The sequence below is a fragment of the Thunnus albacares genome, chromosome 3, assembly GCF_914725855.1.
Source record: "Thunnus albacares chromosome 3, fThuAlb1.1, whole genome shotgun sequence".
NCBI classification, from domain to species: domain Eukaryota; kingdom Metazoa; phylum Chordata; class Actinopteri; order Scombriformes; family Scombridae; genus Thunnus; species Thunnus albacares.
In genome coordinates, this window is record NC_058108.1 from 1,988,946 (window position 1) to 2,015,119 (window position 26,174).

At 39.4% G+C, this 26,174-nt stretch overlaps 3 protein-coding genes and 1 long non-coding RNA gene across 9 annotated transcripts in view; 3 read left to right on the forward strand and 1 right to left on the reverse strand.

The window, feature by feature from the left end:
• The window catches only part of rhbdl3 (rhomboid, veinlet-like 3 (Drosophila)), a 61,546-nt gene extending 60,343 nt beyond the window's left edge, over positions 1-1,203 (forward strand). For all 3 annotated transcript variants that reach the window (XM_044345725.1, XM_044345726.1, XM_044345728.1), the window contains one exon: positions 847-1,203. In XM_044345725.1, coding sequence (XP_044201660.1) covers positions 847-1,118 — 272 coding nt within the window. In that variant the 3' untranslated portion in view covers positions 1,119-1,203. The remainder of the gene's footprint in view (positions 1-846) is intronic.
• Positions 1,171-7,349, reverse strand: LOC122978759. Its single transcript, XR_006402734.1, has 2 exons — positions 7,152-7,349; positions 1,171-1,643 (listed from the first exon to the last, which is right to left on the reverse strand). It is a non-coding gene; the product is annotated as an uncharacterized LOC122978759 (long non-coding RNA).
• Positions 6,588-12,897, forward strand: znf207b (zinc finger protein 207, b). Of its 2 annotated transcripts, XM_044345724.1 has the most exons (11): positions 6,588-6,772; positions 7,356-7,482; positions 7,585-7,723; positions 8,039-8,224; positions 8,687-8,762; positions 8,883-8,944; positions 9,992-10,131; positions 10,425-10,523; positions 11,191-11,439; positions 11,840-11,996; positions 12,092-12,897. In XM_044345724.1, exons 1-11 carry the CDS (start codon positions 6,732-6,734, stop codon positions 12,241-12,243), a joined length of 1,428 nt encoding a protein of 475 aa, XP_044201659.1. In that variant the 5' UTR covers positions 6,588-6,731; the 3' UTR covers positions 12,244-12,897. The 2 variants fall into 2 exon arrangements, with proteins under 2 accessions (XP_044201659.1, XP_044201658.1); XM_044345723.1 differs by lacking the exon at positions 10,425-10,523 and having other exon boundaries at positions 6,590-6,772.
• cd7al (cd7 antigen-like) lies at positions 12,553-25,674 on the forward strand. 3 transcript variants are annotated; one of them, XM_044345730.1, is made up of 6 exons: positions 12,553-12,592; positions 13,854-13,902; positions 21,725-22,078; positions 22,919-23,296; positions 24,481-24,581; positions 25,043-25,674. In XM_044345730.1, the coding sequence occupies exons 2-6, from the start codon at positions 13,896-13,898 to the stop codon at positions 25,241-25,243; spliced, it is 1,041 nt and encodes a 346-aa protein (XP_044201665.1). In that variant the 5' UTR covers positions 12,553-12,592; positions 13,854-13,895; the 3' UTR covers positions 25,244-25,674. The 3 variants fall into 3 exon arrangements, with proteins under 3 accessions (XP_044201665.1, XP_044201666.1, XP_044201664.1); XM_044345731.1 differs by lacking the exon at positions 12,553-12,592 and having other exon boundaries at positions 13,852-13,916; XM_044345729.1 differs by lacking the exons at positions 12,553-12,592; positions 13,854-13,902 and adding an exon at positions 18,960-21,345.
• Positions 25,675-26,174: the final 500 nt, after the last annotated feature.

The window sequence follows — 26,174 nt, forward strand, 5'->3', positions numbered from 1 at the left end:
TCTGGCTGGAGAATGTGAGTTGGATCAGACACTATTTTCTGTGCCTGTCTGATAATAGACTGCTCATAAATTGTTTGGAGGCTTTTTTTAAATCTCCATAATTTTCATAGCAGTCTGTGCCAGATGAGCGATCTGTGATTTCAACTGTACTGTCGTTTACCGTACCAGGTTGTAATACCATATCTCATAATACTCTCTGATACTGCACGGTAAAACTGTAACTCCATAGATCCAAAGTCTACATAAAAAAATACTGTAGAAGTCTAGAGCAGAGACACTTATTTCAAGCTTTACTTTTAACCTGCTTGTTATACTATTCCACCATTAGAATTTAGTCTTACAGCAAAGGTATAAAATTTCGCCCCAAAGGCAATAGTGTTCAACGTTTTGCTGGTGTAACATCTGCACATGGTGACTGTCTAATAGGGTAATGGGAACAGGGCCATAATCTGGTGGGAACCTCCTTAGTTTTTGTTTTATTTAGATCATTTAGGATAAAAGTGGGTCAGCCTTCTTGTGTATTTCAACTAAAAGGGTGTGCTTGCCCTTGACCCATATTGTTCAGAGGAGATGTAGCTTTGAGCCACGATATTTGTAAGAGTAGAGAGTTGAGGCTTTCATTAACACAAAACTGTCACTAGTGGTAATTAAACTAAACCTTTTACCATTACAGTCGTTATCGATGGAGTCTCTAGTGAAAGATCAGCTCAGACTGTCTTGAACAAAATTACATCAAGACATCATCCTTGTTGTCATGAGCTCAGTGAGCCGGTATAGTTTTCAGTAACTTTGTACTACATCCTTGCTCACATCGTGCATTTTTCTCTCCTTTTTCTCTGCTCACAGTGAGCGTAGAGTTTGGTCGGGCAGTGTGGCTGCGATTCTACCCTCCGGCCTTTCCTCCATGCCCCAACCCCAGCTTTGTAGCTCACCTGGGAGGGGTGGTGGTTGGTCTGACGCTCGGCGTGGTGGTCCTGCAGAACTACGAGCAGCGACTCCAGGAGCAGTCTCTGTTTTGGATCTTTTTCTGTGTCTACACTTTGTTTGTGCTCTGCGCTGTCTTCTGGAACATCTTCGCTTACAGCTTGCTGGACGTGCGACTGCCCCCGCCACCATGACGTGCTCATTAGAGCCGGACAAGACATTGTATTTCCTTTTTTCCTCCATTGGTGGATGCCTGACCGCCTGGCTGGATGAGTCACTTCACCCTTCATATTCTGAGCACCATTGAAGGGTGATCAGAGTCGTCTGACAGCCACCTTATTCCTGATGCAGGGTTGGATACCTGACATGCAACAGCCCCTTCTGTCGGTTTCCACACACTTGCTTTCTTTTTGGGATAAGATTTACCATCCTTCCTGCTAACCATACAAGCTAACACAGCTAATACTTGTCGTCATCTCTGTTGGATGTTTGTCTCACGAGTGTCAGCCAGTGGGGCTTTTTGTTGACAACACTGTGTTGACAAATGAGAAGCCTCAGATCTAACACAACAGGAACAAGCAGGAACAGTTCTGTCCACATCGCTTAACCTTCTCTGCCTCTTCATCCTCGACCCAACGGTGCCTACTCATGGAGACGTCAGCCTGATGAAAGTATATCTGCACAGTTGCCTCTTGTGTAGGGTGACAGCAGTAAAAACCCTGCAGTAGAAACAGTTTTCAGACAAAAAAAAAAAAAGTTCCTGAAAACCCTGTAATCTGCCTGTGCCCTCATCATCAGTAAATGAAGAATAAGATCATATGACAATTTAGGCTTAGTTGATGTTTTGTCCTCATCATGAGCATGAGAGGTTCAGATTAAACAGACGGCAGAGTTGCTGAACCTCTGTTGCATTAACTCCAGGTTTCACTGTAGCGAGCGGGTTTGCAGTATATAGGCTACAACAACCTTCAAAAAGGAAGAGGAGGGTTATGTAATCAGTGTTGCCTTCAGGATTTGGCACTTCTTCATAAAAGGATTAGTTTGTGTTCAGCACTATTTGAACCTCAAACTTTGTGTCTTTGACTTTTTTTTTGTGTGTGCAAGAAGCGCAACAATTGTAACATTGTGTATACAGATAAAAAAGAAGCAGAAGTGCCATTCAGACTTTTAAGCTTTCAAAAATGATGCCAAACCATTGCTACAAGCACCAGGGGAAGAGCACATCCCTTGACAAGTATTGCTCTTGTGTCGAAGCGAAATGAATCTAATTTTGTCTGTAAAGAGTCAGTCGAATGTAACAGAAAATCTCTCTCTCTCGGGACAACCCAGAAGTGCAGTCAAATTCTTGTCATTTGGTTGCCCCCTTTGGGCATTTGCAGTGATTTTTTGTGCTGGTTGAAATCTGCAAAGAAGTGACAAAAGTTTTATTTATTGATGGGGAGGCGGTGAATTAATGAAAGTGGGATTAGAGTAACGAAAGCATTCATCAACGGGGACAGTTTGGCCATTCTGAATAAATCTAGTCTTTTTCTCATAACCAAACGTAGAAGAGCACACATGCCTGACCTCGACTACATCCGGGCTGGGGTCATTTCACTCTCAGTTCAGGATGCAGTGGGGGGGGAGAAGTCAATCAATGATGTCTCATTAGTTCCTGTCACAACTTAAATTGCTAATTGATTGAACTGGGATAGACAGCGACCCCAGCCCTATGCTGTAGGTCTCAAACCGTACTGTACTTTAACCTCATGTTACACTGGTAACTGCTTCGCACAAACATTATTATAATGTAATTAAATACAGATTAATATTTTAACATTAATGCATTTGCTGTTGATTTTTTTTTTTACTTGGTGATATTGGTATGTTGTGTAAATTGTTTGGTCCGTCTGCATTGTGATATGTTCGCTATATCCTGTATGTACCCTATTTAAAAATTGGTTAAAGATGGTCGGGGATTGTATATAATAAGGGCTATGATGCAAAACTGAGTGAGGGGTAAATCAATGATAATATTTTAACATTGTGCATATTTTGTAGATTTGATATGTACATACTGGAGTACATTAAACAGTTTTATACAGAAACAAAATGTGATTTCTTTGGATTTATTTCCTCACCTATATCCGCGTCTCAGAACGAATTGTTGCCATTTCATTCGTTTCACATGATTTAGCTGTTTAGCAAACAGAAAATAGAGAAAAACATAGAAAGTGTGCTAAATGTTCTTGTCATCTTTCTTGTGAGCGTGTATGGACGCACATGTGTGTCTCTGTATATGTGAGTGAAGGTTTAAACCCATTTGTGCTGCTCCAAAACCTCATTGTGACATTACCTCAGGTCACACATGCTCTCTCACTCTCTCACACACACACACACACCAGTTTTATTCAATATCCAAGGACAGGAATTACCCCTCATTGTTCAAAGGAAAGTGCTCAAACCAAGCCGGTCTGCAGCCTTGAAACCAGATTAGCTTTAAACCCAGTGTTTAGAAAGAGCTCAGGGCCCCAGACTGGAGAGCCGGGGTAAGAGCCTCTGAGAAGAAGCATACGTCAAAGTGATCAATGAAATGTGTGAGCATACAAGAATCAGCCATAATTCATTCAGAGAAGGGACCCCTTAAGCTGTCACTGAACGTCTTCTCTGTCTAGCCAGTACAAGCATATGGAGAGCAGCGGTTTTTGAAGGCGTACAATGAAAAATTCATTAGGTGGCCAAGGAAAGTTGTCTCTGTTGCATTTCCCCTTCATAAATCTCACATTTCACAGGTAATCATTCACCTTGGTGAAGAAGAGAAGACAAGGGAAACTGTAGGGATGGAAAATCTGTCTGAATGCATTTGTAGCGTCTCTGCATTTACGCGTCCTGCTGAGAGCAGCACTTGTAACAATTTGGCTCTGATTTAATATGCAGTGCAAGTAGACAAAGCAAGGTTGAGAGCTTGATTTATACTCTGTTGAATGATTATTACCACTGTTTCTAACTAGAACATACTGCCTCAGTAGATTATGTATTTTAAATAAACGATGATGATCATGATGTGAAAGTGTCATAATTGGTGTAGTAGTTATGTATGTTTTCATTTCATCTTGTAAGCGTGTGTGAATGTTGTCTATGCATTGCATGTGTATCTGTGCATGATGTTGATCAGTGCTGTGCAGTGGTTAATTCAGTGATCTCTAGTATTAATGTGGCACCAACAATTACTACACTACATGGCAAAAAAATTATGTTTGTGACAACCAAACAAAGTATTCATCTCAAAGGTGCTGAATGGCTCAGTGCAGGCCAGTCAAGTTCTTCAGAATCAGGAACAGGTTTATTGCCAAGTAGGCTTATACACACACAAGGAATTTGCCTTTGTGTTGTGGTGCATAACAGTCAAAAAAATAGAAGGTAAAAAGAAAAATACCACTACCATGAAAGATAGGTGATATAACTATATAAATAAAAATTTTAAATTAAAAAGTGAAATATCGTAAATGCAGTAAAAATATATTTTAAGTGAGAGGAGCTGTGGAATTGTACAAGATATTGACCAGGAAAGTGTAAAAGTTCACAGTATAAAAAACAGTGTAAACAGTTCATGTAATGTGCAAATGTAAAATTACAAATAATTGCATTAATAACGCGCCATTGTTCAATGTGATGGTTTCACAGGTGTGCAGATGATGACATTTTTACAATAATATAACACCAAACTTAGAAAATAATTTTTTATTGACTATGGTTCGTGCGTTGGGGGCATCGTCATACTGAAACAGGAAATGTTGCTATAAACCTGAAACGTGACTGAATGTTGTGGCATGAAAATGTCCCTTAATAAGACCTGAGGGGCCAAACCATGAAAAACAGCCCTGGAACTAAAGTGGACAGGGGAGTCCACATACTTTTGACCAAACAGTGTATGGATATTATAGTTAACTAAAACTAAACTAAAAACTAAAACTAGGTGTGAAAAAAACATTTTAGTTAACTGAAATAAAATACAAACTACACTTTAGAAGAAAAAACTAACTGAAACAACATTATGTACTTACAAAACTAACTAACATAAAATAAAAATATACAGAAAATGATTTTAGTTTTAGTCTTTGTCCGATTGGTCAAATATGTCTGTTTGTATTGTAATATCTGTATACTTCTTAAATCTGAACTTCTTAAATCTCGCGCCAGACAAATATTCCCCATATTACAGTTAAAAACCTGATACTGAAACCAATAAAAAAAAAACTAAATTAAAACTAAACACTTTTAAACAATAAAAACTAAACAGATCTACAGTATCTACTCCTGCTACGTTGTCTCCATCAAGCGGACGATGACGAAATAACAAGCAAGGTGTGCACGTGAAAGGTCTCGCGTGTTTAGGTACGCCAGTCTGAAGCCCACCACGTGCGCTGCTCACTGCCCGTAGTGAAACATTTCAGAGTCTAAAATAAATAAATAAAATACAAATAAAATAACAGACTTTTCCCCAACAGTTTAAATACACACGTAGCAGTGACCAGAAAAGTTATCAGACATCAGGGATGCTTCGAAAAAAGCAGTTTTTCTTTAAATAAAACAAACAAACAAACAAAAACGGTCTGAAGTTTGGCTTAAAATGTTCTTGACCTAAGTGTGAAACTTCCCAAAGAAGACATAGATTGATGGCATCCTCTGAATTTTCAATTTATCATCCCAAAACAAAACAGAGTGAGCTGTCTGTAGCAGTGGAAATAAATGACGTCTCCAACGTCTTCCTCTCTGTTGCAAACAAGGAGTCATGAAGAAATATCAACATTAGATGCATCTTGAATTGGATTTGGTAATAAAATGTATGAGGCTCACATGGCTTTGTACAGCAGTAGAGACTTTGGTGTCGATGTGTAGTTTTAAATGGCACAGTCTCAATAGGTGATTAATGACGTCATTCTGCTGACTGACATAAAATGAAGGAAAAGTTGGATAGTTTTGCTTTTTTATTTACAAAAACAGACACTAAACATGTATCTGTAAACTCAGTCTGAGCTGATATAAATAAAATGTTACCAGTTATTGCTCTTGTAAGGAGACCTGTGATAAAGCCAGCTCTCACAGTTTGTCATGAGTGATACCTCACAAACACCCCATTAATCCGAATAACAAAAAAAAAAAAAAAAAAACTGTTCTGTGGGAATCATGGGTGGATAAGAATATTAGAAAAGTTAGTGATTTGTATAGAGCAAACATTTTTCAATCCTTTCAAGAGCTTAAAGGTGATTTTGATTTAGTGGACAGGTGTGAGTTTTGGAGGTTTATACAAATAAGGAGCTGCGTAAAGAGTTTGGGGAGTTATATTAAGTGAAAAGGAGAACCAACTACTATCCTATTTTTAATTTGCCTATGAATGCACAACCAGCATCAGTCTTTTATAAAATGATGGCAAACACTCTATAACTGTGAAATTTTAAGGCAAATATGGGAAAGAGATCTGAACTCAAACATAGAAGCAAAACAAAGAGTTAATAAAAAAAACTGGAATCACAAACAATACAACTTGAAGCTTGACATAGCACCCGTCTAAACCATTAAAAAGTAATTAGGCTACATAAAACCGACTTTGACAGAGGTTTGTCGTGAGCGCGCACAATCCGGGGGCGTGTATATGACGTGACGCTGGCTACGTCTATTTGCTGGCTACGCGAGACCGTCCACTACAACTTCCTCCAGCGAAGCGCCATTTTCGGCGTCGTCACGGGACCAACAGCATGCTGTTGTCAAACAGATAATAAGACTGGGATATTGTGTTGTACGACCTCTTTTTCAGTATTCATTGAAAGATGGGACGAAAAAAGAAGAAGCAAATGAAGCCATGGTGCTGGTATCCTTTTGAATGGATGACAAAATACCAACATAGGAATCGCAGCGGTTAGAAGTTAGCTTGACAAAAGGAAGGCCTAAGCTAACGTTAGCCTCTCCGTGGGTTTTTAGCGTTTAAGATAATGTAAGCCTAAGTATTTGGTCATTGGAGGTTTGAAAATAATTGTAATTATTGATTTTATCCAGTCTATACGTAGTGTGTGTAAAACAGTTGGCCTCGAGTATATTTACACGGTAGTAGATAACGCTCAGTCCACGGTAATGCTACGAGGAAGCTCGCTAATCTGTTAGCCATACATTAGCAATCCAGGGTATCATTTATGGCTCGAGCTTAAAGGTTGAATAGTTTGCAGTCTTGCTTTCTTGTTGTGTAATCTTACCGTTTGTGCTGCTCGTCATTGATCGTAAGTAGGGATTAACGTTTCTAGGAAGCAGGCGGATTGTTTGGGCAACGCTCACGTTGTTTTGGAGGCTTGTATGTGTTTATCCGCTTTGTTGAACTTGGGTGTTGCATCGTGCAGTTTTCAGTGTTTTGCTGCGCACGTTTCCACTTTTCGAACACAATCCATAACTCCTCCCTCAAGGTATTGCAATCGAGACTTTGATGATGAGAAGATCCTCATTCAGCATCAGAAAGCAAAGCATTTTAAGTGTCACATTTGCCACAAAAAGTTGTACACTGGCCCGGGCTTGGCTATTCATTGCATGCAGGTGAGTGTCTTGTTTTTCTTGTCCATAGAGTTTCCTCATAGTGTGGAACAAATTTACATTTGTTGTTGCAGTATGTGCTTGCTCACTTTGCATGTGTTTCAGGTACACAAAGAGACGATTGACAGTGTACCAAATGCAATTCCTGGAAGAACAGACATCGAGCTGGAGATTTACGGCATGGAGGGAATTCCAGAGAAAGACATGCAGGAAAGAAGACGAACGTTAGAACAGAAATCACAAGGTTTGTACAACTCTGCGTACTTTACTGGTTAATTTGAAAAAAGACCAATGAATGAATCTTTGCAGATGCTAGCCTAGATGACTGAATTAAATGTTTTCTTAGACTGTATTATGGAATTGTGTAATTTATACACACATACAAGGTTAAGAAATATTTCAGGTAATGTGTAACATTATGTGATATATTCTTCTTTCTTACTGAAGGCAGCTTGCTTACATTATATGAACCCACTAACCTGTTCCTTGTGAAAGCTTGAGTTAATTAACATTTAGTTTGTGCACCTTTTTAGTATGAGCATTACCTTTCTGTTTACAGAGAGTCAAAAGAAAAAGTCAAACAATCAGGACGATTCTGATGAGGACGATGACGATGATGAAGCCGGACCGTCGGTTCAGCAGGTTGCTGGTATCCAGCCCCAGCCAGGCTACGCGGCTCCGATGGCTCAGCCTGGGATACCACCTGTGGCTGGTGCACCTGGGATGCCTCCTGGCGGATATCAAGGCAAGGACCGCTTTAGGGCTGAAGATTGAAATATAACTTGCAATACTTTTTTTGTAACAATGACAAACTTAAACCCCCACTATTCTGTGCTTTATATATGTTGTCTTCATCCCGTCTCTGGATTTAATAATCTGTTTATGGATTGACTTTTTCAGCTCTCGTTTGTGTGTTTTTCATGTGTATATATGTATTTACTTCAACAATAGCTGTTTAATCCTGTGCTAATGCTGTGAAGCATTGACAGCGTCCACAGGTTCAGACCTGCAATCTAATAAAAATGTAGCAAAACAGAGTGCAAAACACCATCTAAACCCAGCTTGGAAAACTTTGAGAGGGTGTGGGATAATTGCATATGCATTCTTTTGTTGTGTTCAGTTACCAAGATGTGTAGCAGCCTGTGTGGAGTGATGCACCGTTGAATTTTCGGTAAACAGAACAACGTCCTCTTATTCATTGTTACAGGAATGCCTCCTATGATGCCAGGTGTTCCTCCCATGATGCACGGCATGCCTCCTGGTATGCATGGAATGCCACCAGGGTAGGAACTCGCTCATTAATTGTGCTATGCTCTGTTTTGAGGTTACAGTTTTATTATAGGGTAGACTGTATTGATTACATGCTCATACAACAACAACTTTGATCTGAATGCCTTTTGCAGCATGATGCCAATGGGAGGGATGATGCCTCCGATGATGCCAGGGATGCCTGGTATTCCTCCAGGTGAGTTCTGTGTTTCTGATGAGAGATTTCAAACCCTCTCTACACATCAATTGACTGAGTAATTGTTGGTGGTTTAAGCTGTCATTTATTTTCCAACAATATTGTCTGTGAAGCGTTTGATTTATGACACTGTATGAACCACGTAAAACTCAGCCACACTACTGAAAGCCTACACATATGAAAATGGATGTCTGTTTATTAATCATAACTCAATTTAATACTTTTTCACCATGGTTGTGGCTCACAAACTATAACTTGCATTGCTGTTGGGCAGAGCAGTTGAACATGTTGGTATGTAATGTGTAGATTTTTTAGAATTTCTTCCATTTAAATAACAGATTTCAGACAAAGAATTAAGGACCATCACAGCTCTTTGAAATTCTCTTGTTTTTTTTAAGCTCGCAGCTCTTGTTGACCAAAAGGTTTCAGGAACTTTGGACTAAAAGTCCCTTTTGTGTACTGGTTTTTGCAGTTGCATCACATCTGAAGACCAATGAAGTTTAGACAAATTAGACCCATGACAGATTGAAAATGTCAGCGGTTTAAAACACAGTTTGCATTCACAAGGAATCAAAATAGTGACTTCTGCTTTTTGATGACTCTTGATGTTTGAATTAGATTCACTCTCAGCTCAACCGCAGGTCACTCTCTCGTCTCTTGTTCACTTGCGTTCTCAACTTAGTCACACTGTCTTTTTTTAAAACAAGTTGGAAAGCTGACAACAGAGCCGAACTGTTTGACATGAAGATTTTTAACACTAACAAATCATGAGAAATGTCCACTCTCATCATGTCAATACCAGAGTACTTCCTTGTTTTATGAATGAAGTTGTAGCCTCGGTGTCTGTGTTAAACCAATCTGTGACGGTCAGACCATCAAACCCACCTTTTGAAGTTTCAGATTCTTTGGAAAGTTCCCTGATTCATTTGTTCCAAATGCAAGTTTAGTTTCTGAGTTCCTCAAAAGGTTAGTGATCCCCTGGAGAGCTTCATGTGATGGAAACCAGAGAACTCCTTTAGTAAGCTGACTGTCTGGTTGATTACTCAGGAATGCCACCTCACATGGCTCCGAGGCCAGGGATGCCCCACATGGCTCCAGCCCCCGCAGCAGGAGTGATACCCAGTCGACCGGCAGTACCAGCAGCCCAGCCCGCCATCACCAAACCTCTCTTCCCCAGTGCAGCACAGGTGATTACCATGCAACCCCCTCTACAGCACACACTCACACACAAACACTCACACACACAGTATTCAGGAAGATTGTGTAAAGATTTTATATCTCAACATTTCTGATGACCAGTTTCCTCATATTCTGTCGTCAGTTGTTCCTCTTTTTCTGTCTCCTCCACTCCCATTTTATTTTTTTTAAAAACCGGTGTCACTCTCACATATAGTAAATTTTGTTCACATAATTAAATTTGGATAGATTATGTAGACATGTGACATGCCAATGCTGTGATCTCCTTTCCATCATGCTGCAGATGGGCTCTGGTGTTCACAGCAGCACAGCAGCCGTTTCCTCTCCACCTGCAGACCTTCAGTCTGCCTCCTCAAAGCCTCCCTTTCCTAACACTCCACAAGTACGCTCACAGACAGGACTTTGACTTGGACTGTGACAGCTGCATGTTGCTTATTTATTAACTCTGCCTGTAGATTATGAAGTCGTTAAACTAACAGGATCTGCCTTGTTAGCCTACTTGTGCATCAGAACGAGCATGTCGGCGACATTGATGATGTCAGAGATTGATAATTATCCCTGACAAAGAACTGGCAAACTGTTTGTTTGTGCGCTTTTATTACTGTGCATGAGCTTTGTTTCATTAACACAGAATGAGGCATAACAAGGGAGTTTTAGTTTTGCATCAGCTGCCCCTCCTAACATCTGAAGCATGAATTCTGCAATAACTGCTCATCATGCTTTGAAACAACTTGCAGCAGTGCATAACTTGCTGGCATTATTTTCCCCCCCACAATCTGAAATCTAAATGTCCGAATTGACACAGTTGATTGGTTCTGCTTGTATATCAGGATTTGTTTCATCTAATAATCAATTAACTCTTGATACAAAAAAGGCATTTAAACATTCTTAAATTGAATGTTGGTGCTTTATACTTCTCAAAGTGATGTCTTACATAATGATCGTCTCAAAAATGTAAAATCCTTTGACTCTTGGAAAGGTTATGGAAGCACCAGTTTGTGGTATTTTAGCTTCACCAGTCAGTTACCTGTATCGTCTCTTTTGTACAGGCCCAGCAGAGCGCTTCAGGAGCCGCAGCCTCAAACTCCCACAGCACAGCCTCCTCCTCCGACCCACCCAAAGCAACATTCCCTGCGTACACCCAGCCCTCTGTCTCTTCTTCCTCTTCCACTTCTTCTTCTAATCCTTCTAGCAGCACTGTGGCCAAACCCCCAGCCACAGTGACCAGTAAGCCTGCCACCCTCACCACCACGAGTGCAACTAGTAAGTTGATCCACCCTGATGAGGATATCTCACTGGTAAGTTGCTTGAGCTTTCTATTTTGCCCTTTTCACAGTAAGTAATGACTGATACATATAATAGTACAATTAGTAATAGAAAATAAAAGGTTACTGCAGTATTTTTACCACCATATCTGTTCAGAATGTTAATATGATAAGCATGGAAGCATATCTGCCAAATGTCATAAAGAGCATTTAGTTTGTATATTCTTACTCTTACTTGGTAGTTTCTCCTTTTGTGGTCATGTTGAAGGATGAATCTGAACTTGAATGTCCTCAGTCTGAAATCAGGGCACGCCAACATTGGTACCCAGTTTCTCAGCGTTTTTTTTTGTGAGCATTTATCTCTGTGCTGTAAGGGGCCTATCAGTGTTTCTTTAGTCTGAATGTTTGCTTCGTGTGTTGTCCCTGCCAACAGGAGGAAATGAGGTCCCAGTTACCCCGTTACCAGCGTCTTATACCCAGGCCGGGCCAGGCCCATGCGGCTGCTCCCCCAGTGGCGGCCGTGGGCGGCATGATGCCCCCGCAGCAAGGCCTGCCACCTCAGCAGCCTGGCATGAGGCATCCCATGCATGGTAAGAATAAATACAAAAAAAGTAAATAGTCAGACATAAGTCAGATAATAAATAATTGAATCTGATGCATTCTGTCCACCCTGTGCTCTCTGCAGGTCAGTATGGTGCTCCTCCTCAGGGCATGCCAAGCTACATGCCTGGAGGGATGCCTCCATATGGGCAGGGTCCTCCTATGGTGCCCCCTTACCAGGGAGGCCCTCCCATGGGCATGAGGCCGCCTGTCATGTCTCCGGCTGGACGCTACTGAAGCAGCAAAGCAGCCACCACATTAGGTTTGAGGTTAACACCTTTCTCTCATCCTTGTGCTTTTTCAAACCTAGCTGCCAGCAAAGAGCAGTAAGACCAGTGGTGGTGAAGACAAAATAATTCATTAGAACACATGGACATTAAATGTAACATCTTTATTGGAAAAACAGCACAACACCACACAAGTTCCTGACAGCTATCTTGTTGTTATTTGATTACATGTGAGGATATATATTATTTTTTTTTTCCCATAGGTTTCACTCAGGTTTATAGAAGTGAAGTGTGTTAAAATGATTCATATTTCTTTTGAAGCTGCTGGAGTTACATGAACGTACCAACCCCTTACAAAGGCAAGTTTATCTTGTAAACATTTTGATTCATTTTTATTTTGTTTCTTTTTTTGGTAGATTGATTGAGGCCCTCACAGCACGCGTAGGTGCTGTTGGACTTGCGTCCCCAACCTTGGTTGGTGAGGGTCTCAGTGACGAAGATGATTCCAACTGAGTAGTGTTAAAAAATCCATGACTCATCCGTGTCTCTAGCTTTATTCTTATTTCAGGTTTGTTTTAATATTTCCTGGTCAAAGGGGGTAACTGTATGCATCCTTTGTAATGTTTTATGAAACTGTTGTAATAAAATCCATCTTGAAATCCAATCCTGGTTTTTCCTGACGTACATGGAGGTGAGTCATGAAGGTTTGTACTGGTGTTGTATTTCTAGACATCTTCAGGCTCTTTTTTTTTTTAACTACAAGATGTTATCAGCTATTTTAACACCAAGTTTGCCATCATTTGTATATATATGTCTTAATAAAAGACTTAATTAAAGTACAAAATGCTTTATATTAGTTCCAGAATACAGATTTAGTGTGTTTAAACCTTTTTAAATGACCTGTATTAAACTGAGATGGCCAACTTCTGGTTCCAAATACTGCATGACATGACTCATGAAAGAAGTGCACATTCAAATTCTGATACTTCAAATGAAAGAGACCAAATTGAATCCTGACTCATTAACTTTTTTTTTTTTTTTTTTTTCTGTGTATATACTCAAACATGCATGAACGGTATAATGTTAATATTGCTCATATGTCAGTGTCATGTCCCCCATAATGCACTTACATGGGGTAAACAAAATAACGCCCAACAATACAGACGCTCTGCAGGAAATGAAGTTTGTTTGCTGTTCTAATAGGTGTTGACTCTAATTTTAAAGTCACGCCTTTTTTTAAAAATTTTAAACTTTCTATAACAGCACCACTTAAAACCACAGCATCAAAAATATAACTGTAAATACGCCCAGTGATCTCCAGAGACTGAGCTTTGACAGACTGGTATTTTACCGCAGCGCTAATTTGTATTGCTGGGTGGTTTTGAGTTTGTCCGTCCTTTTCTATTCTTTCTATTCTGTCGTCTGCAAGCATCCTGTTTTGGAGATTACTGTACAAAAAAATGCAGACAGCAGCAAACTAAGGCTGATTTTTGTCTTCAGGGCTGTAATGCATAAACATGGTGGCGGGTAAAGCTCTAGCAGTATTTCAGTGTGGCACAAGTTTTTTTTCCCCTCTGCTTATATCACTTACTGCTTTGTATTTGTTTTTGTTGTCTGTAGCCCATCCATCAGCTTTTCAGCCTTAAAACCCACTCAGCTGGCATGACAGGTCAGTTAAACTCAGTAAGTACATGATGTTTATTATAGTGTGGGTCTGTCCTGTACAACTGGATGATAGGCCTTGTATTACATGATGTATTGTGTTTTTAAAATTCAGAAGCAATCAATGGCATGCTTCTTCAGTTTTACTTCTGAAAAGGTACAGAAAGAAAATGTGGAATTTTGATGGTTTTGTCCTGTCTGGTATGAAATGAATCAACATGGTGAGTAGTCAGCGATGAGCTCGTTTGGTGGTTCTTCATGTCATAAGGTCAGGTCACCCAAAGGAGACACATCTACTTATCTCTAGAGGCATCGAGCCAAGCACATGAAATAAGACTGAGTTGAATGGACTTTAATTTCTGGTGCTCACAGGGAAAAATTTTTTTTTAAAAATTGAACTGCAACATTATTTCCCAGCAACTGTGTTCCTGTTAGTGGAGTCATCAGTAGATCACACAGTCAACAGGTTTTCATTGGGATAATTTAAGTGGTTCCAGTGAAAATCTGGAAAACAACATAGAGGTAGAATTTTTTTCTTTTTTTTTTAATGTAATTTTTCAATTCATCAAGCACAACAAACACGTCAGTTTATCTCAGTTGTATTACAGTAGCTGCAGAAACATTAAATTTATAACAAATATAACCAAAACCACAACTGCCAGCAAGTTTTTTTGTTTTTTTTAATTTGGGTGAACTGACTCTTAAAGTAAAAGCTCAGAAGAGTTGGCAACAACATGTACTTAAGTTTCAAAAGTCAAAGCTCTCAAGCATGAGATGACCTTTCATGGTGACCTTTAAACAGGGGTTAAAGTTCTCAGGCACCAAGACTGACTGAAGCCAGAGAGCAGGTTTAAATCCGTATAATAATTAATTTAATACATTATACACATTTCCTCCTGGACAACAGTTCAGGCTCACAAATCTGCTGCTCTTAAATGTTTAACCAAGTAGAAACTTTGATAGAAGCCAAACTGCCAAGAGCTGAAGAACTGCTGAAAGACTTTAACACTTTTCAAACTTTCTTTTTTCTGGACCAGATGTATTTTTAATTTATACATCTGTAAATGAATACAAGCTTTCTCTATAAAGATACAAAAAGTAGCTCGACATTTACTGGAATGAAAATGTGACGCATCACAATGTCAAATCAATGTTTTATTTAATGAAATAAAGTAGCTTAATTGCATCATTTTGCTGCAACGTGTTTTTCTTCAAATTTGAGGTGAAGTCACGTGAATCTCAGACACGTTTTAACTGTTTGTGTGGATATTCACGAACCAGTGCACCACCAAGCGGCATATGGCAGAAAATGCGGACCCCTTATTAAATATCAGCTGTTAGATATTCACAGTCTGATGAATCTGTCATTATCTACAGGATATACATGATTATGAGAAGACGCCAATAACAAGTATGAAGCGTGATTAAAGCAATTATAGATGATTCTCATCACTTCCAAGGAGCCAAATAATAGAAAAATCAATCATTGGTCATTTTTACGGGACTTGTGCCTCAGTTTAAATGTAGCTGCTGCAGCTGTTAATATCAGATTATATAATGTCCTCCTATAACAACCTGCCGGAGCTGAGGCCATGTGAGGGATTGTAATTTAAAACACGTTTCCTGCATTTCTACACTAGCTAACCTCTAGTCTAGATTAGTTAGATTGATGGTGCTTTGAAAAGTAGGAATGCATCAAGAACAATAATTATAATTGGGTGGATCAGGACAGGAAATGATTATTAGAAGAACAGCTGTTTCATATTTGAAATGATATTCATAAAAACATGTAGCCCAAAATGTTCCAATGTGCCATCTTCAAGGTTAAACAAGGACAAGCAATTTATATAAATTAATTATTTGTATAATTAAACCTGATTAAACAACGTTAAACCTGAGGGTTGCTATTCTCAATACTCACAAGGCGTCTTCAAAGTCGAACAGTTGCAACAAAGTAAAAACAGTTTGGATGAATGAAACGGCCTCACACAGGTTCTAGTGGGAACTATTAGCACCACTAGATGATGTAGCTGTAATATTATACAATATTATCATAACTTCAAAAACAGATTATTTTAACCTGCATTATCTCAAATCAAGGACTATTTTAATGCTCAACTCAGAGGGTGATTTTTGCTCCTCGAGAGTTAAAAGAGCCATTTCAGTTGAGGACTAGAGCTGACTTCCTCTTAGATGAAACTTGTATGAGAGAATAATCATCATAATGAAAGCACAGCGCAGAGAGCAGCCGGATGAGAGATCTTTACACAGAGTGATGGGTCATCACATTTAAAAATAATTCCATTCAAAGTCTGACTTAAAGTGAAACTTAAACGGGGCGTCTAAACAAGCTACTTTCCACCGCAGAACATTTAATTCAGAAACTTTGGCGCTGTGAGGAAAAGCTCTGCTCTGCTCTGCTCTGCTCTTCTCTCTCTCTCTCTCAGACTGAACCAACTCAAAGGGTTGCTTTGAATGATCAATGATGTAGGCTGCTTAAATATAATCACCTGATTACGGAGACTGTATGATGATAAGTTTATTTTTAAAAAGACAAAAAGTGGTGTAGAAAATCATAACTGTGCTCCTCCTGATGAATCACGGGGATGTATTGGCTCCACTAGCTCAGGCGTTTATTACTCGTGTTATAACTGATAATTACTTTAGTACCATAAAATGGGTAACTGAAAATATGAGTTCCATAAGTTTATTGAATTACAATTTTCTATTTTTCTGTATTTATGAATAGGATTATATATATATATATATATATATATATATATATATATATATATATATATATATATATATATATATATATATATATATTGTATTTATTTTTTATACTTAATGATCTTCTTGCATTACATCAAATAAGCTCTATAAAATACTAAATGGGAAATGCACTTGCATATGTTGATTGTATGTTTCTGCCTCTTGTGGTCTATTTGCATGCACTACCAGGATTTAGTTTTAAAGATAAATTTGCGGTTAGAAGCAAGAGTGAGGGCGGACGTGTTAATTCATCACTAGTTTCAGACTTCATCAAAGAATGGAAGTTAATGAGCCCATATTATGACTCTCTCCCAGTTTAATGTTTTCATTTTTTTGGTCTATTTGCAAACATTTGCATGTTTTTATGGTCAAAAATCACCAAGTTACAACCGAACAAGCTGTGGATGAAAACCTTCATGTGATCGAGATGCAAATAAACACGTGCATCATTTCCGTTTTCAAAGACCAAATTGATTTTTAACCGTGTACCTTCTGTCCAAATGTGTGATCGACGTATTTGATAACAGGATAATCAATAAACAACGGATTATGTCTCCACACTGAGAGACGCTGCGCGCATTTACGCACGAGGCACAGCGGTATAACTTCATTGATTGTTTAAATCTCCGACACGCCGACAGGATCTAATGTTAATTAATATTCTGTGTTCTTCTACACATCCATCACACACACAGTCCAGGTTCATGCTGTTTGGTGTACAGCAGCCGTCCTGATGAATCCACTACGTCGAGCAGCGCAGTAAAACTAAAAACTGTCGTTATTAACTTGACAGGACAGAGGAAACTATCCAGCAACGTTTAGCTTTCTGAAATGTTTTTCAGACGGACGAGGGAAAAGTTATTTTCTGGTTTTGGTTTTATTTCTATTCCACTTGTCGATTTGATGAGGAAAATGGGTCAGAGGAACGACAAAACAGGAAAAAACGGGAGATGGATTACGTTCTTTTAATTCAGACTTAACTCACAGACGGAAAAACAACATAATGCATTTGTTTATCCTGTTATCAAGCAAGTTGAACGCAGCTTCGGACCAGGACACAGTAATGCACTTCCCGCGCCTGTCTGCAGGAATATAGAGGACGTCAGTAGAGTAGGCGGTCCTTCACACTACTACTACACACATGCAGCCCAGACTTCCTCCTAATGTGGTCTGATTAATCCGACCTCTTGTCGCATTTTTTTTACAGTCTCTGGTCTGACTCTGCCTGAAGCGGTCTGTCTGGTGTCTGCTCACTGTCCATCTCTTCTGATTGGCTGACTGTTTTCTGAGTGACGCACGCCCAGGCCAACCACAGGTTACAGACTGTAGCCTTGCCTGTAGCTACGTAAAAGAGGGCTCTGGTTAAAACTCACTTGTAAATTGGGATGGATATGCTTGGAGTTTGTTTAACTGATTGGTTTCATCAGGCTTCATTGATAAATATAATTGGGTATCATCTGCATAACAATGAAAATTTATGGAGTGTTTCCTAATAATATTACCTAAAGGAAGCGTATACAAGGTGAATAGTATCGGTCCAAGTACAGAACCTTGTGGAACTCCGTGTCTAACTTTTGCCTTCATGGAGGATTCATCGTTAACATGTACAAACTGAAATCGGTCTGATAAATAGGACTTAAACCAGCTTAATGCAGTTCCTTTAATGCCAATTAAATGTTCCAGTCTCTGTAATAGGATGTGATGGTCAATTGTGTCTCATGCGGCACTAAGATCTAACAGAACAAGTATAGAGACGAATCCTTTGTCCGATGCAGTTAGGAGGTCGTTTGTGATTTTCACCAGTGATGTCTCTGTGCTATGATGCCTCTAAATCCTGACTGAAAATCCTCAAATAAACTATTGTTATGTAGAAAGTCACATAACTTTGATTAGAAACTGCTTTCTCAAGGATCTTAGAGAGAAATGGAAGGTTAGATATAGGTCTATAATTGGCTAAAATGCCTGAATCAAGAGTAGGCTTCTTCAGAAGAGGTTTAATTACAGCTACTTTAAAAGACTGCGGTTCATAACCTGTTACTAAAGACAGATAATATCTATTGAAGAAGCGCTAACTAAGGGTAAAGCTTCCTTAAGCAGCCTGGTTGGGATGGGTGGGGTCTAATACGAACATAAATACAGCAAAACCTAGTAGAGACTCTCACACTGAGCTGAAATGAAACCAGTGCACATTATTTAGGTAAATAACATAAATAAACATATTTTGTTTCTTTCAGGAGGGGCGGGCTGCTCCTCCAAAGCAAACAAACACTGAGTGCGTAGTTGTGACATCACAACCTTAAGGAAGTGCAAACAGCTTGTATCAAGGCACAGCTTCTGAATACTGGCTGAGCATTTTGATACTTTCACAGTATTTATATTGCATCTTCCTGCTTTATAATAAAAAAGAAATGAAAATCTCCTTTTCTATAATATTTCTCCTTCAAGTTTAAGGAATGCATTAATCAGCAGCCGCTGGCTGATATGTAAAAGTGATTGAACGCATTTTAAAGAGAAGACACTCGAGCTGAAGCCTCTTGAAACACCTTTTAAACGTAGCTTAGTCACCTAGCACCCAGTAAACAGTTACTGAAAACAACCTGTTAGACACTGTGGTTTCCCGTTGGCCAAACAGTGCATTGTTTATGAAACCGCTGATTTGCACCTACGAGTGCGAAACTATTTTTTATTTTCTTGACATTTCTTATTCAGCGTTTAAATTGTGCTGCAGTGAACAGGGTTAAAGTGCACCAATCAGTGATGATGCCTCTCGGAACAACAACTTGTTGTTGGAAAACAAGATCAAGTCTCAAGTTCAAGGGAAAATCAAACTCATGTCACAAGTCTTGAAAAACAGAGTCAAGATGCAAATCTTTTTATGTCTCTCAAATTAGAGACGTTTGAACATTTTCCCTTCAAAACCGTGTAAAAGGATAAGTTAACATTTTTTTTTACTCCTGTCTATGTTGTCTGAATATCTGAACAGCCTTTAATAGTTAGTTTCATAGCTGAGATCAGGTCCTTAACACTAAACCCTTTTTCATGCACAGGCCTAATAATCAAATACTGAAATTGTAAAGCTATGCAATTTATTTTTTTTATGTAATCATGTCAACACATGAGACTTGAATGTTCTTGCTTCAAAGTCTCAAGTCAAGTTTTGGAGCAGTCAAACCTCATGTTCAATTATTGTGAATTAAGTTAGACTCAAGTGTATAAAATCTTTTTCATAGGAGCCTTCAGTCAGCAGGAGTTTCCATTCTGACCGGTGCTGCGAATACGTTTGATACGTTCACACTATTTATGTAGCACCTAGACCTGCTTTATAATAAAAAAAATAAAAAACTGGCAGATGTGTGAAAGTGATTGAGAACACCCTCGAGCTGCAGCCTCTGGAAACACCATCACAGCAGTAGCACTCATAAAAATAAAATCTGACACGAGCTAGATACTAAAATAAACATTTCACATATGACCTCTATCCTCTTCTGTAGTAAACAGTTAGTGGAAATTAACTGTTTACTACTGTTGACGTTGTGGTTTCCTGTCGGCCAAACAGTACATGAAGCCGCAGGCTTGCACTTTATCAGTACGAAACTATATTTAAGCGTCTAAATTTAAGACAAATTTTAATTTTTATTTCTTCTTCTGCATTCAAATTGTGCCGCAGTCCCACGCACAATTAAAGTGCGTGGGACTCTCCACCAGTCAGTGATGACGCCTCTTGAAAGAGTGTTTTCAATCACTTTTCTTAATTTACGTATGTGGAAGTTCAAATCAAGTCTCAGGGTCGAGGTCTTGTCTTAAAAAACGATTTCCAAGTCAAAATGCAAGTCTCAAATCAAAAACTACTGATACATCTTTTTTTTTACTCCCGTCTATGTTGTCTGAATATCTTAACAGTCTTTAATAGTTAGTTTCATAGCTGAGATCTGAGATCAGGTCCTTTTTCATGTACAGGCCTAATAAAATGCAGCTCATTTTTTTATCTAATAAAGTCAACTTCAAGAGACTTGAACGTTCTTGTTTCTAAGTCTTACGTCAAGTCTCGGAGCAGTGAAGCCTCAAGTTCAATTTTTGTGAATTAAGTCACACAAGTGCATAATATCTTTTCATAGGAGCCTTCAGTCAGAAGGCCTTTTATGGAGTTTCCTTTGTGTCCAGTGTTGCAAATAATCATCACAACACAGACACATCCTGTTCATCAGCATCATCACGTCCTCCAGGATACGCAAAAAAAATGTCTTTCTCAAACATGTTAGAATTTAAAAAAAAAAAAAAAAAGGAGTAAATTAAGCTAACTGAGCAATTGTGCAGCCAGTCCTCCATAGATGCTTCTTAATTTGATCTTTCGTGACCTTTTTGTCTCTGCATGGTTATATTTATATATAACCATATATTTTTTTACTAAATCGCCTGAGAAGGAACTTTCATCTGATCCATCATGAAGTTGCTTCCTCTTCGCATTGAGGTTTAAGGCGCTCCACCCTCCCCTCCAACCCTCTTGGTTTCATTTGCAGTGAAGGAAATGTTTGACATCAGTTGTGTGCTGTCATGGTTTACATCACTGACCTCCCTCAGGATCTTAATTAGCGTCTTTATAACAGAACAATAATGATGAGTGGAGTCCAGTTCCTGGTCTGTCTGTGGACTCTGCTCATTGCACAGAGCGGGTTTGGTAAGATTTATCCTGTCAGGGGGTTTTGATCATTTGCTGTGTTGTTTCAGTGTGAATTGCGGGACTCAACGGGAGACAATTTCTTCTACTGGGGGGTGGACAAAATAACAGAAACACCTCACAATATATAAGAATATTTGTGAAATTTGTAATCTTTTATTGAGGGACCATCAGATCAGTTCTGGCGGTGTTGCTGTCTGTTTCATTACAGAATATGATTTTAAAAAATGCTAACTGAACATACTGGATTTATAATACATATTTTTTTGCATTAAAGCAGAATAATTAGCTGCAAAAGCTTCTCTTCTTTTTAAGACATGTATAATCTCTTTCTTTACAGGATTTCTAACCATCTCACTCTTCTCTCCTTTGTTTCAAGTACGCAGTGAGATTCAGTTCATCAAGAAGGATGAAGGAGATTCTGTGCGTTTTCCCTGTACGACTGAGCAGAGAAACCCACCACCGTTCGGCGTCTACCTGAAGCGCAGCTGGTTGAATCAGGATGACATGCTGTTCAAACATGCCGGGGAAGAGTTCACTGTGGGCAACGATCAAGACAAAAACCGCACCAGTGTGAAGGGAGACCCGAGCAGCCACTCAGTGGAAGTGATCATCTCTAAGCTGACAGTCAGGGACACAGACCGCTACTACTGTGAATTTGTGGTGGAAAACCCTTCTTCTGAAGACGAACGAGTGAAGGGAAAGACTGAATTCTTCCTTCTCGTTGGTGCTGGTGAGTGTTTCTTGTTTCTTTTTTTTTTTTTTTGTTCCACACACTTTTCACTTGTTTTTCAGCCGCAGGCGGTTGACATTCTGAGTGGGTGTTTGGTGCTTTTGCTTCCTCGGCACTAGTGCACCTACTAAACACTACTTCTAATAAGGCATATTTTATAAGAGATTACATATGTATATATATATATATGCAGTTGAAAATGTTGTTAATTAATTGGTGGGTCTTGCTGAGCTAAAAATAAAAAGTATATCATGCTGGAGAAGGATTTATACCAACAAAATGGATTTTTCACAACCTGGCAACCTAAAAGTTCCCTTCATCAATAACATGTTACTGACAAATAGTTTATAAATGATTCATCAACATGAATAAATAAACAAACAAAGCTTTACTGCTTCTATATAAACTATGCCTTATTAAAAACGGTGTGATGAGTCTTTTTTTTTCTTTGGGAGCTGTTTCAAACAACAGAATGAAACAGTTAACGTGGTCTCTCAGCAGTTCCTGAAGTATCGTCGACAGTTTAACTGCAAACAGCGCAGATCATCTGATCTGCTCGTCTGTCCTCGTTTGACACACATTTGCCGATGAGTCACTCGCTGCCACTGTCAATTATCCTTTGTTTAAGCATTGTCAGTTGTCAGAGTAGTTTGGCCATAAATTACTTCATTTTATTACTCTGTGTCAGTTCTGCTGCTTAAAGTAACATCTTTGATGAAGCTCAGGACACATCCAGTGATTGGCTGCCAGTGATGATGTCACTGTATAAACTTGCCCTTCACATCAGCCCAAACACACCTGAGGTCATATTCTAAGTTTTATTCCCTTTCCCTTCCGGAGATTCGTCCGGGTCAGTCGACAGAGGGTGGTTAGAGACATGCGCTGGGGGCTCTGTGGTGCTCCCCTGCCTCCCTGAGCAGGAGGGTTTGGCCGTGGAGGGGGTGAGTCTGAAGCGGCAGAGGGGCCGGGCACCCGTGGAGTTGCTGTACCACTCGAAGCGGCACCACAGCAGCAACGGGCCCCCGACCTCATCCCAGTTCCCCGCTGAGAGATTCCACCTGACCTCGGCGCCCGGCCCCAGCGGCATCACCTACAACCTCACCCTGCAGCAGCTGCAGCCGGAGGACAGCGGCCGGTACAGCTGCCAGCTGCTCCAGCATGGCAACCCTGACAGCAGCACCAGTCTAGGGAGACAAGTGTTCTTTGTTTCTGTGCAAGGTGGGTCAAATCACAGCGGGGCTCGATCATCACCAGGTCACTCAGACTAACTTCCTTTTTTTTTGTTCCCCTAGCTCTTGAAAATGAGAATACCATTTATTTTCATTATAACTTTTTTGTTGCTCTGTTGTTGCACCTGTGCGTCTCCTTCAGATTAGCCTTCACACACTAACACAACTACTACTTATAATATTAATAATGGCAATAAATCTACATTATTATTATTATTGCTGTGTGTGATTTCTTTTCAAATGATTTGTATTTAGTTGATTTAGGTTTTATGGGACACTTACAGGCTCTTAAACACATGCAACAGATGTTCAGTTTCACAATAGAAAAGTTCCCTTATTTCATTACTTGTATGTCTGAACACAACTAGCAACACCAGACAACAGCAGACATCAATAACAGATGAAATTCATATTTCTCTCCTACTTCATTTGAATCTTATAAATGTATGAAGTAAAATGAACAATCATCAATCAAAAGGTGCCAGACTGCAGGATGTGATGTATACATATCGATACTGAGCATCTATTCAAATCTCATGTTAGTAACAATAAAAATGTACACATGTTTTTGTGTGTGGTTTGTACACGAATCAACTACTTCAGAGTAGTGGAATGAACTCAGCAAGCGAAAAGTGAAAATTGAAATAGTGAAATGAAAAGTCTAGCGGAGTCATTTATAGATGCAGATTGTCTTCACTCACGGTTGAAGGCCCAAAGACTTCAAATGTATAATTTAGATTTGAACTCTGTGACTCACATTATGTAAATTCTATAGAGAGTCTCGTGTTTGAGGTGAAATCTTTCATTTCCACTGAGCGAACCAAACAGCCTCCGATGATATCAGACCAATCAGACACACCGTTTGATGATAACCGCCGTAATTCTTGTAAAGTTTGCAGTGTTTATCGGTTAACCTTTACCTTATGCAAAACCTTCTTAAATTCCTCCTTCAAACTGTAGCTGAACTAGGAAGGAAGCTTGGCTCAGCGGTTTCTGCAATGCCACAGGACCTGTCTTACTGGAGATGTCTTAACCGCTAACAGTCGTCTGACTGCTTGTTTTCAAGCTCATGCAACACATTTGCGTAGTTGAGCATCATGACGGGAAAGCACTGCAAAGCAGGGAAGTTGAATTATGTTCAATAACGACGCCTGTCTTTGCTTCTTCATACAGGAGGTCAGTGCAGCTGCTCCGGCTCCTCCACTCTGTTCTATGTTCTGTCCTCAGCCGTGGTCGCCCTCCTCCTCCTCCTCGGATTTGTGGGGATTTATCTAGTAAGTCAAATTGTAACTCATGAAGTGCTGTTCTGACATAACGTACAGGAAAAGGGTAAAGGGAAAGGAGATATTACTGATGTGTGAGGCGGCTGTCACGAACAGCACCTGCTTGTCAAGAAGTTCCTCTACAGCTGACCACAAAACCACAGAGCTTTCATAACTTCTCGCTGCCAGTTGTCAGCATGTTTTTTTCAAATTCAATGAGGAAGGTAGTAAAACCCCTGTTCTTTTTCTTTTTAGTTTAGTTTTAATTAGATGATGTGTACTCAAGTTTTATAGTATTTTTTTTTTCAAGTGACAGTAGAAACACGTCATAGTGAGGATCAGATTCAGTTAAGACTTCCAATCAAGGCTGCTGTCTTGACAGAAAGTCACTCACTCTGATTTTAACACAGGAAATGAAGCGTGCACTCTGTTGCCTCCACTGATTTGTTTTTCGTCCTGTCTGTGACTATCAGTGCAAAACACGACGGAGTGTCAGGTCACACCCTCAGGCTCCCATCTACGAGGAGATGGCTGGTGTGAAGCCTCGAAAATTTCCCCCCCGCCATCTGGAGGATAAGGAACATGAGAACCGAAACTGCATTGTGAAGAAATCTTGCTCTGATAACCACTATGAGAGCCCCAGTGGGGCCCTCTTCCCCAGGAGAGAGTCTTAAGAGATGAATTATCGCTGGTATGATGAACTAGAGAAACGTATCAATTCAGCTGCCTGAAACTCACTGGAATGAACTCTGACTACAATATCTGCTCTGATCAATTTCAACAGCTCAAATTCTCCTCAAGAGTATTTTTCTTATCTCATGATGTTGGATTGTTGCTAGTTTGAAAGAATGCTTGTATTTGTGCATTTCCTTTGCAGAGCCTTTGTAAATGTTTTTGGCTGCCATTGTGATATGAACAAAATCTTCCATCTGAGCATCTGGAAAATTGAATAATCGTTAACAGGCCAATTCAGCTAATCAATCAAATTAAAGATGGAGTTTTTGTATAAAGAAAGTTTACAGTTCTCACCAAAACCTGTTGGTCCTGAAAGGCTAACCAACATGTTGAATGCATTAATGTCCTTATTAAATATTTGCAAAACTGATTATTGGAATGTTTTTTTACATCCATGTTTGCTAGCTGCTAGCCATCTCTACTCTAACTGCTTTTTTGGCACATTTCTTGACATGATCACCACTAACTAGGTGGAATCACACTTCTACACAAGATACCAACAAAACAAGCTCCTCTTTAAAACATTGCACCGTGGTGTCAAAAACTCCACAGGGTACCTTTTAAATACCCTTATCACATATACATATCAATATTTCCACAGTATAGTCCTGCTCATCGATGTGCAACATTGATCACAGCGGCCAAAACAAGCAAGTGATAATAACGAGATGACAAATTCAGATCACCCACCCCCAATATCCTGTATATTAAATATTAACTTGTTTCTACTGCAGTTATATTCAACATGCATTCAAACAATACAGTTACCTTAAATCACAGCTGAAGCTTATGTGGAGCCCATTTGAAAAAAATAAAAAAGAAAAGAGGACAAGACAAACCAGTAACAGCCAAGAAAATTTGTAATTTATT

What these genes read in the sequence shown, in the direction of transcription:
- znf207b (XM_044345724.1), top strand. Translation starts at nt 6,732, where the DNA reads ATGGGACGAAAAAAGAAGAAGCAAATGAAGCCATGGTGCTG. An exon ending in CAAATGAAGCCATGGTGCTG is followed by an intron (nt 6,773 to 7,355) that starts GTATCCTTTTGA and finishes TCCTCCCTCAAG; the next exon opens with GTATTGCAATCGAGACTTTG. An exon ending in GATGCCTGGTATTCCTCCAG is followed by an intron (nt 8,945 to 9,991) that starts GTGAGTTCTGTG and finishes TTGATTACTCAG; the next exon opens with GAATGCCACCTCACATGGCT.
- cd7al (XM_044345729.1), top strand. Translation starts at nt 21,282, where the DNA reads ATGATGAGTGGAGTCCAGTTCCTGGTCTGTCTGTGGACTCTGCTCATT. An exon ending in CATTGCACAGAGCGGGTTTG is followed by an intron (nt 21,346 to 21,724) that starts GTAAGATTTATC and finishes CTTTGTTTCAAG; the next exon opens with TACGCAGTGAGATTCAGTTC. An exon ending in CTTCCTTCTCGTTGGTGCTG is followed by an intron (nt 22,079 to 22,918) that starts GTGAGTGTTTCT and finishes TCCCTTCCGGAG; the next exon opens with ATTCGTCCGGGTCAGTCGAC.